Below are 11,327 nucleotides of genomic sequence, written 5' to 3' on the forward strand. Positions count from 1 at the left end.
TAGCAAGTATAAATTTGATCCATTTGACATTTAGTTTGGCATTTATATTTTGTATTTAATTTTGTCACTTTTGTGACAATCGTACATTTTTGGAAAAATAATGTTATATTTTTTTTTGTATCATGTAACTATATGGAATTTACGTAAAAAAATAGCTTTAACAAGAGGACATGATTAGACCTTACATGACAACAAAATGGTGTAAGATATTAAATATGAAATCAATGAAGCCAAGGACTGAAGATGCTGTCTGCTTACGCCAGGTTTATTGTTCGTCATTCTTACTTAACCCTTTTTATTATAATCGTAATCTGCACACTCCTCACTGTCGTTCCTTTAGTATGCCACAATCTTCCTTCATTTTCCGAACCAATAATTGGATTCGAAACAAGAGGTACAAATTTAGCCGATCGTTTCATAGCTTGGGAAAATCTTATTGATGAGACAAGACCCTCAAGAAGGCTCGCTGTTAATCCTAAAGATATAGAAGACCAAATAAGAATGAATCAAACTTATCATAATAAAATAAGGAAAGATAAGTCTAGGTCCGGTAGAAAACATCCTAAAAAACAACATCACAAAAGGAAAAAGAATAACAATACATTTGCGACAACATTATATCGCTCACCAGAATTGAACACAACCATAGATCATGTTCATTGGAGTTATGGAAAGAATGTTTCTATTGAAGATGAAAATGCTGTTTTCCTTAAAAATCATACAAGAAAGCAGTGGAAATCCCTCAAAAAACTGCAGCAAATCCCTGATTACGTGTTTCATCCTAATTATGCTTCAGGTGTTTGTGGTGCACCAGCTACAGACTATGCCCATTTAGTTGTCACTTCCACTGATAATAAATCAATGCTTTCTTTTGAAAATGTAGAAAAGGTTTGTCAATTGCAGTCCTTGCTCATGGAATTGGGTGAAGAAGACTATAATAGACTGTGTGAACGATCATCACACTCTGAGGAAATGTGCTGCCCAATATGGAGCGTGCCAAATTATATAGCTTTAATATCTGGTAAGAATTCATGTGAAAATTTAACTAGGGGAGATGTTACTAATGTTGTAAATATTTTAAAAAAATGTGCAGGTTATTTTCACAATTTTACTCTCATGGCCTCCTGTGAACTAGACAGATGCCGAGTGCCAAAATATTGTTCACAGTATGATGCGGTATACAACTTATTGTTCTATATTATTGATTCAGATGCCTTCTCACCGCCTACATTTTCTGAGACATTTGTTAAAAATGTGATGATCTTTCTGCCTTTACCAACAAGTAGTACTGTAATGCCCTATTATATGAAATTGCAAGGTTCAACTTTACACACATCTTATGGCACACTTACTATACCAGCCATGGAACTAGGATTAAAGAATGCATTATTTGACTTGTGGATAATAGAAGACACTTGGCTGATAGGGCTTGGAGGCTTTTTTGTATTTATATGTGTCTGGGTGTATACAAAATCAATATTACTTACATTGTTGCTGTTTACAGCTATAGCATATTCTCTCGGTATAGCATATTTCTTATATGTGTATGTATTTAATTTAGAGTTCTTTCCTTTCATGAATCTATTAGTCATAGTCGTTGTGATTGGAATTGGAGCAGATGATGCTTTTCTCTATGTCAAAGTTTGGAAAATGGTAAGTAAGCAGCTTATAAGAGACAATGTTGTAGTTGATGAAAATGGTTTGACTGATATCAAAAATGTTTCAAGTGCTGGTGAGACAATTCTCATACAAATATTAGAAGAAACCTTGAAACATTCAGTCTTGGCTATATTCATTACTACTTTAACAACTGCAGTTGCATTTTTTGCATCATATGTCAGTTATATTCCAGCCATCAATTGCTTCAGTGTTTTTGCGGGTACTGCAGTTTTAGTCAACTTTTTATTAATGGTAAGTTGGTTGCCAGTGTCAGTATTTATATTAGATGTAAAATTGTGTATTAATAGGTGGTTAATATTAAGTTCAATTAGTAAAGCTATATATGAGATTGGAGGGGATATCAAAGTCATACTTAACCGATTTATTATCACTTGTATTATGCGTTTGCATTTATTTTTTGTAGTAATTTTGGGTGCTATTGGAATCTGCAGTATTATAGTAGTATTTTATTATCCTGGTCTTCAACTGCCAGATTCAAAACAGTTTCAACTGTTCCAAACATCACACCCTTTTGAGCAGTATGATATTTATTTTAGGGATAAATTTTTATTTGAAAGGTTTGGGAGAGATATAGGCGTAGGTAGTAGAATGCCTCTAAGGTGGATATGGGGTATAAAACCCATTGATAATGGGAATCACATGGATCCCTTTTCAAAAGGAAAACTAATATTTGATGATAATTTTAGTATATCAAATCCAAAGTCTCAAACATGGTTATTAGATTTTTGTGCTAAAATAAAGGCTCAGCCTTTTTATCAATCAACATTAGGTCCTCTCTTGCCAAATTGTTTTATTGAAACTTTCAAAGTTTACATGAGCAGAAGATGTATTGACAACATAGACAAGATAAATAGAACACCATGTTGTGAATCGTCACAATTTCCCTACACTAAGGAGGTCTTTGATTTCTGTATCGTTGAAGCAATGGAATCTCTTTATCAAACTTCTCGCGCACTCTTTATGCCTGGAGTTGCAGGCCCTAAATTTATGAGAAGTTCCTATCCTCCTACAGTAGCAGCTATCGTTGTGGAATTTGAGAGTGTGGTACCATACACGATGTCTTACACAGCAATGAATGATTTTTTTATTCAAGTTGAAAACTGGACCAAACAAGAATTAGAAACCGCACCTCTTGGAATGAGATGCGGATGGTTTTTATCCGATCTTCAATTTTATGATCTGCAAAAAACTTTAGCAGGTGGTACTGTCACGGCGTTATTATTGTCTGCTGCGCTAGGTTTTATAGTACTTATACCATCAACATTTAGCATTATAATTAGTGTTTGTGCTCTCTTAGCAATGATGTTTTCTTCAACTGTTACAATAGCTATACTCGTGCTTAACGGTTGGAAATTGAATATATTAGAAAGTGTGGCTATATCGACATCAGCAGGGTTAGCAGTAGATTTTAGTCTACATTATGCTCTAAGTTTTACAAATGCGAGTGGCACAAAATCTAGTAGAGTTAAGTTTGCACTATCAACTTCTGCGGGACCGACTGCTGCAGCCGCACTGACTACTGGTTTTGCTGGTATATTTCTATTACGGTCGAATCTCCTCCCATACTCACAAATAGGTACTTTCTTAGCGTTAATAATGTCAGTAAGTTGGACTTATGCAACTTTTTTTCTTTGTTCGTTACTTAATATGTTTGGGAGAAATTCTCTTAAAGAAGTACCTACCGAAGAACGAAAAACAGTGTCTCGTGTAAGTTCTATTTGTTCGGCTGTACCCAATTTGGAAAGCCATGAATTGGAACACTTAGCAGATAGTAATCGTACAAATATTACTCATTCCCACAGTCCATCTAGTATAAGCGCAACAACTGTAGTTTTACATGACGATTTTGAAAACTCTTTGAATAAAATTGAGAAAAAACCTTCTGTTGACTTAAATATTGACTGAATGTTAGACTTAGTAGATTGTTAATAAGAGCATTGGGCTCTGTTTTGGAGTATTATAAGTAATTTAACAGTATTATATTATGCAGATATTTTTTGTAGTGCTCTATATTTTCAATTTGTGACTTTATACTTTATTATCTCGTTATATTTCTCTATTTTAAGATATTCATTGAAATCTGTGAAATATCAAAACGTATGAATGTTTACGGTGACAATAACTATCACATACTAGTTCACACGACAATATAAGATCTAATCGAGCTTGGACAATGTTGTATAATGTGTTATTTTGCTTAATTATGTTACAATGTATTTTTTGATAAAAATAATACGGTCACTAGTAATTTAAGAAGGTCATGTCAATTTGCAAATGTTCATAAGAATTAACTTTTAAAAACTAGACTCGCAAATTGTTTACTTTGAATAACCTACAGATTATTCATTGTTAAAAAAGTTGCAGAATATTTTTTAAGATCAACGAATTACCTGCACTAAGCAACTTAATTCAAGATGGTCTGTATTATTGTACGCATAAATTCTCACTACACATTACAAATGTTACTTATAATTATTGTTAAAAGTGTAATTTTATAATTATAACCGTAACCTAAAATTTTATTAGGAAAACGATTCTTCGTTCTAGTGTGTTCGCGTAGCACTTTGTTGGATGAAATTAACAGTGTGAGTGGTACAGGCTTAAGGGATGTAACATATTAGTTCAAGTGGTTGATGGCACATTGGCATGACATTAAAAACATAAATGAAAGCTAAAACTACACCGAAAAAAAAAGATAACGCATTTTTCATAGCTGAATATATAAAGACTATGCTAAAAAATATTCATTTTCTTTCACATAAACTCTTATGTACAATTTTACACATTCATTTATATCTGACATCACTTGTATATATTCATCATAATTTCGATATATATTCCATGTATGTTTTTTTACCAAGGATTACTCCATGCCGAAGCTGTATTTATATTGAAAGTATTGTTTTTTACGTAACATGAGAAGAAGTTGTAAGTTGTCTTGTGTAATCATGTACATTCGCATAATCGTACTTGTTGATGTCTCGTAATAGGAAACTCGAACATGATAATTTGTTATTTATTTTAAGTCGCACTGTTTAATTAATTTCCATTTGGTGCTTCTTATATTTTAAGAACATCTGACGAGTATTTATTCGATGTGTTGGAAAATTTATTGAAAATAATTATGAAGTATTGTAAAGAGTCATAATTACTTTCATTCTGGTGTTGATCATTAGCCCAGTCAAAAGACACAATCTTTCTTCTGAGTAAATCATTGTTAGGTTAATCTTGTCTCATTTGGTATGATGTAAATTTTATAGATGTTTCCATACCAAAATAATAAGTAATGATTTTATTGAATAATCTATGGTACAGCGGTAAATAAATAAAGCTGATTATTATGTTAGCATTTTGAAACTATATATTCTACTGTTTGTTTAACCATTAAAAGACACTGTTTTGACATTGTTTCCTAGTTCAATATGTACTTAATTACTTGGTATTTTTAATGTGTAAAAAGGAAGGAAATAAAATGTTAATTTTTATAATACTTGTACATTTTTATTAATTGCCCAATAAAATAGCCTCGTGCGGTTTGGTTTACGTACACTATCAAAAAGTTTGAGTCTACCCATTTGATGATGCCCTATACACGATATTAATCTAGGCTTGTATTTTTTTCATAAATGTCTGTTTTAACGTTTAACATGTTAAAATTACTTAATATGTTTAACGTTAAAACGTAATATATTTGCTAAGTATACATTTGTGTCTTATTAAATTTATTTGTCGATTTTAAGCGATGATAGAGATGATATGATGATCGAAGGTATTTTCATAGCTGATAACAATATTCGAACGCAACTCAAATTCAATTGTTCATGAGTACATAATAACTATTTAACTGGTTTTTAAATCCATTTTATATTATTTAGTAGAGGTTAAGGAACTCAGTAAAAGTTGTGTTTTTTAATTCTAGTTCATATTTACTGAAAAATATCAAATTACAAATTCAATATTTAAATAGCGCGCGAAAACGCTACTTTGACATTATGGCGCTGCAATTGGGTCGGTTACATCACTTGCCTGTATTGTAATCTGTGGCACATATAATCCACATACAGTAGGCAAACGAGGTTAACAAGCAAGATATGTCATCAGGAGCGTTGTGTGTCACGTGACAAACGTTTAAAAAATGCATTTTCCTTTATGGATTTTTGAATAAATTAATTATTATTTTCAACTTTCTTTAATAAATAACCATTTTTAAACTCATAATATATACTGATTACAATAATTGACACTTTATTTTTCGCATTTTCAAATAGCCTATTATAACATCGAGGTAGGCATAAATATCGGCATGCGTTAGTATTGTCAATAGTATAATTTTTTACCGTCTTTTTTTTTCTCATATTAGTCATGTCACGCACATTTAGACATCTTGTAAGCACGAGCGTCATTCATAATGTAGGTACGCCGATAATTTATCGTTGAGTCGCGCGCCTTCTTGAGTGAATATATCTATACTATAAGTTTCAAGATTGTTGATAATTAAGAAGTTCAAAGCACTTTTTATGCATGGTAGAGAATTAATTACTAATAATAATTATATAATTTTTTCTAATTTATCTCGAACGTGAAAGTAAAAAAAATACAAAAAACAAATGCAAAAACTAAATACGTGACAAGTAAAATTTACTATTAATTATACAAGCAATAATTTAGATTTGTGATACGTATACATTTTCTAAGATCTCCAAATGCAACATTTTTTAGTTGTACTAGAAGAAAGTAATAAACTAAAATAAAAGGAGGCTTGAACATTATAAAATGTTTTTTTTTTTATATATTTATATTTGACAACATTTTCAAAAATAACTTATAAAGTTGAGGCAGTATTGGTTCATACATTTGCCTTTTCTGAAAGGAAAAAAACATTATCAAATCTGACAATTAACTGACGTTTACTTGATTACTTCTGAATAGTGAATGGTGATTCATACAAATTACAAACAACATAATAAGATTGTTCTATTACTCATACGGAATTTTTAATTTAGTGCTTAGTTTTTACTTTTAAAATGTTTTCAACAAATCCCAATTATTCTAAGCTAAAAACTCATTTGAGATTAGCTATTAACCGCTTAAAATTATTGGAAAAAAAGAAAACCGAATTGGCCCAAAAATCTCGTAAAGAAATAGCTGAATATATTGCTGCTGGTAAAAGTGAACGTGCTAAAATTCGTGTCGAACACATAATCAGGTCAGTAATATACATTTATGTATTTTATCAATAAATAGTATGTACTTTATTGTTTCCTTCTATGTATAATTACTTTTTTTCTAAAATGTAATTCATTATAAATCATCTAAAAAATTAATTGCTTACAGAGAAGACTATATGGTAGAGGCGATGGAGATAGTAGAAATGTACTGTGATTTGGTGTTGGCTCGATTTGGATTGGTGACACAGATGAAAGAACTAGATGAGGGTCTTAGTGAAGCTATATCAACTCTTATTTGGGTTGCTCCAAGGATGCACACTGATGTACAGGTAAATACAAAATTTTGCTCATTACATTTATCAAAAAAGGTATCTTTAATATTTTTTCTATGAATGAAATAAATACCTAATCTACATTAGAGATATATCAGCATTGATTAATATACTTTATTTATAGTTTGATATGTATTTCAGGAACTTAAAATAATATCTGATTTATTTACTGCAAAATATGGAAAAATGTATGCAGATGCATGCCGAAGTGAGAGTGTAAATACCATTAGTGATAAGTTGAAGCATAAAATGTCAGTACAAAGTCCGCCTAAAATTCTTGTGGAGAAGTATCTGATAGAAATAGCTAAGAATTATAATGTTGAATACACACCAGATGAGCAAGTAATGCGAGAGGAAGAAAGTAAGATTTTCTATTGATATTTCTATTGATAATATTGGAAACATTAAATAAATAGTACCAAAAACACTTCTTGAAAATTATATTAGAAGGCAAACATAGTTGTTGTCTTTAATTTGTAATTATTTGTGATGGTACTCACCTACCCATACCAATTACTGGTAATGTAACTAAAGTGGATAAATGACATTAAATGGAACAGTTTTACAGATTACATTTATTCATTACACATGAATGTCTTGTTACAGGTCATGATGCAATGCTCATAGATATAAATGGACCACCAAACCCACCTGGATTTATAGGATATCCACCTCCTCCAATGCCTCAAATGCCTAATTTGCCACCACCAACAGTGTCACCATTCAATTATCCAACTGTACGTACAAATATTTATCAGTATACCCCTATTGCCTGATACACTGATAATCTTATAATAACAACATACCCAAATAATACCTTAGAAAATTGATTTTTTTTGAGAAATATTTATTTTTCTTAATTAACTTAAAATATAATTAACTTAAAAACAATATTTTAGATACTACAGCTGATCGTAAATAGGCTTTCTAACACTTTCAATTCAGTTATAGGACAATAATATGGTTTTCATGAAGATATTCAAAGAGTAGAAGTTATATAGATTATTTCATACCAGATAGAATAATGAATGTTGTGTAATAGACAAATACTTACACAATCTCTTTCTGTCATCAGAAATTTACAATTTCAAGAAGAAGACAAAGCCTTGTTTTACTTGTAACTGTTAGATAGTGTTTATTAGGAAGGGGGTTGATGATACAGAACTTGTATTACAGATAATTATATTATTAATTTTACTGACAAGAACCTTTAAGTAGGGTCATGTCTTTAGTTATAAAACAATAAACAATTTAAAAAAAAACTAATACTACTACTAAATTAATACTACTACTAAAAGATCAATATGTCTTCATAATTTTTTCACATAATTCATGTTTTAGCAACCTTCTGGAGGTAAAGCTGGTGGTTTTGTTGCAAATCCATCCTCCATGTTTGGGGGGCCAAGTAAGCCTATGGTCTACAATGTACCACCTGGTGTTGATTCTACAACTCTGAACAACAGCTTTTTACAGGTAAATATTTTTCCTAACAGTAATAAATTTATTTGAGTATATCTATGAGTAATTAGAGATTGGCTTTCCTTAGTTTTTTAGATTGTAGTTTTCCTGTTAATTCATTAGCTCTTATTTTTTCATTTTTAGTTTATTCATTTTCATGTACATATTTATATACACTTGCAGAACAACTTACTTAAAACCTTAAAATTATTTTAAAATTCAGTTTCTGAGAGAATAAATTATTTTTCTTTTGGACTTCTGTTTAGTCACAATGTTTCAATTTCCAGGAGGAAATGAACAATCTACCTCCTGCATATGACAGCATCGCTCATGATTCGGTAATATTTTCATTTTTAAACTGCCTATTTTCAATGATATTCAATAAATGTGATCAATATAAAGTCAACAATACTCCAAACTTAAAAACAACCAACTTCATTTTAAAAACATATTTAATTATTACTCTGATGTCATAATTATTTTCTATTTCTTTTATGTTGAATAAATATTCATTAGACTTTTGATTTGCTTTTATAATCATTTTAAATGTATTATTTGTAGAGTATAGTGCTCATTATGTTCACAATCATTGAATTTGTAATTAGACTTAAATGCTTCACTTAACTATGATCCTCCTAACTATAAAAAAGGGCATTGGTTTTTCCCATCAAATGTAAACAGAGCTGAAAAACAAATATTATACAACAAAATTGACACTATTATTGAGTAATACTTTAACTATTTAGTTCTTGCAACAGCATTATATTCATCGTTCTTATAAACACTTTTCAGCTAATTTTTTTAAACATTTTTAAAAAGTGTTACGAACTACTTGTTTCTATAACCTATCACAAATTATAATAACTATTTTCGTCAATTTTCAGCCAGCGCATGTACCAACACCTCAGCCAAGATCCAAAGTGCCACCTAACAACTACTTTCCAGAATTACCAGAATTGCCGTCGGTGCCATCTGATCTGATACTACCCTCGGTACCTCACAGTAGCAACTCCAATGCCTCCAACGGGACAGACGCGAGTGCTCCCGATGAGATTGACTTCGAAGATCTCAACAGACGCTTTGAAGAATTGAAGAAAAAGAAGTAAATGCATTGCTGAAGATTAATTTTGTATCATCTTTAAAATTTGTATATTGTTATTTTATTCTATAGTTTTAAAGATAAATTACTCGAACTAATATGTCACATCAGCAAAAGACAATAATAATGATTCTTCATTAAGTTTATCATTAAGTTTACATATGAAGTTACGATTATTTGACTGTCATTTAATCGATAAATTACACTTCAGATTAATTAGCTTTAACATATTATTATTTGCAATAATTGTTTGTATACTTGCAAATAAACAAAGGTCTGTTAGATATTATTTCGATTTTTCTTTCACATAATAATGTTATACAATGAATACATTTTATAAATTGGATTAAGTTGAATGAATCCCAAGATATCTTATATATATATATATATATATAGATGTCAATGAATTATATGAAAAATCAATGAAATGAATATCATTTTGTCTTAAGTTATTCTTCAATAGAAAAAAGATTAAATAAAAGAATAATAATTGTGATATATTATAAAACTATGCATTGTTACAAGCAAACTATGTGTTCCAAAAAGCTACATAGATTTTCGCTAGATCGGCAGATACTTTACACCCATTTATACCCATTAAAATTTCTATATATTAGACCACATTTATGTCACTTCTCTTCCCTCGCTTGCTTTTGTTACGTTATTTTTATTAAACATGCGGTATATTGTAATACTTCAAAGAAATATGTAGATTTTTGATATTTGTAGTTTTAAATAACATTGGTATATAGGATTAAAGTTCAATCTAATTAAATAATATTCATTTGCGAACACGGCTGATTGTCGATAACAATTCATGGTTTATTCAATTAACTGTAGATATTTAAATTATGTTTCTAGGAATTAAGGCATATTATATATAAAATTAAAAATATTTTTTTATTTAATAAAAGATGTCACCAAAAATTGCATTTCATTCTCGTAGCGAGATCAAATTTTTGTAATTAACATCTAAATATAATGAATGTATAGTAATTCAAAATAAATATTGTGCATCGGCAAACATCAGAAACGATCGCAACATACAAAATCTATTGCCCGTAACTTCGTCCCTAGAAAACTTGCAATTTTAACTTAACCAATGAATGTCAATGGTGTGTCTGAGAACAGTAATAGTTGAAAGCAGTGCGAGCGGAGTAGCAAACAAATAAGTCACTTATGACTATGGAGTGTATAGAGAGATTATTTCACGTATAACATGTGTGCGTCAAAATACGTTAAATTAGTGTGAACATTTCGAAGAAAGCACCAAAAGTTATCAAAACCAATAAAAATATTATATAAAGTTACTAATTCTATCACTCTCCTCGTTTTCTCAGGTTTTGTATACTAGATTGAAACAAACTATTCTAGTTACCAAAAAAAAAAATACTGACTTGGCACACTTCAATCTGTTATTATCATTTGCCTATGCTAGCGACATTTTGGATCTATTATTATTTTTTCAACTTTTTCAACTTGTCCTTTTCAATAGGCTGATCTCAGTTTTCTGGGATCATAAAGAGCAGGCATAATACGTCATCGTGTTTATTTTTACAAACTAAGACTTTTAATTTTTGACGAATCGAA

General features: G+C 30.1%; 2 protein-coding genes across 3 annotated transcripts; both read left to right on the forward strand.

Moving 5' to 3' along the window:
• Positions 1–29: 29 nt before the first annotated feature.
• On the forward strand, positions 30–5,168 carry LOC113396430 (protein dispatched). The gene has a single exon (XM_026634362.2). It carries the CDS (start codon positions 244–246, stop codon positions 3,583–3,585), a length of 3,342 nt encoding a protein of 1,113 aa, XP_026490147.1. The 5' UTR covers positions 30–243; the 3' UTR covers positions 3,586–5,168.
• Positions 5,169–6,594: 1,426 nt separating this feature from the next.
• Positions 6,595–10,016, forward strand: LOC113396432 (IST1 homolog). 2 transcript variants are annotated; one of them, XM_026634364.2, is made up of 7 exons: positions 6,595–6,886; positions 7,015–7,177; positions 7,322–7,541; positions 7,787–7,917; positions 8,522–8,653; positions 8,926–8,976; positions 9,523–9,866. In XM_026634364.2, the coding sequence occupies exons 1-7, from the start codon at positions 6,705–6,707 to the stop codon at positions 9,742–9,744; spliced, it is 1,101 nt and encodes a 366-aa protein (XP_026490149.2). In that variant the 5' UTR covers positions 6,595–6,704; the 3' UTR covers positions 9,745–9,866. The 2 variants fall into 2 exon arrangements, with proteins under 2 accessions (XP_026490149.2, XP_026490150.2); XM_026634365.2 differs by lacking the exon at positions 8,926–8,976 and having other exon boundaries at positions 9,523–10,016.
• The last annotated feature ends 1,311 nt before the right edge of the window (positions 10,017–11,327 follow it).

This window comes from Vanessa tameamea, chromosome 6 (genome assembly GCF_037043105.1).
Source record: "Vanessa tameamea isolate UH-Manoa-2023 chromosome 6, ilVanTame1 primary haplotype, whole genome shotgun sequence".
NCBI lineage: Eukaryota > Metazoa > Arthropoda > Insecta > Lepidoptera > Nymphalidae > Vanessa > Vanessa tameamea.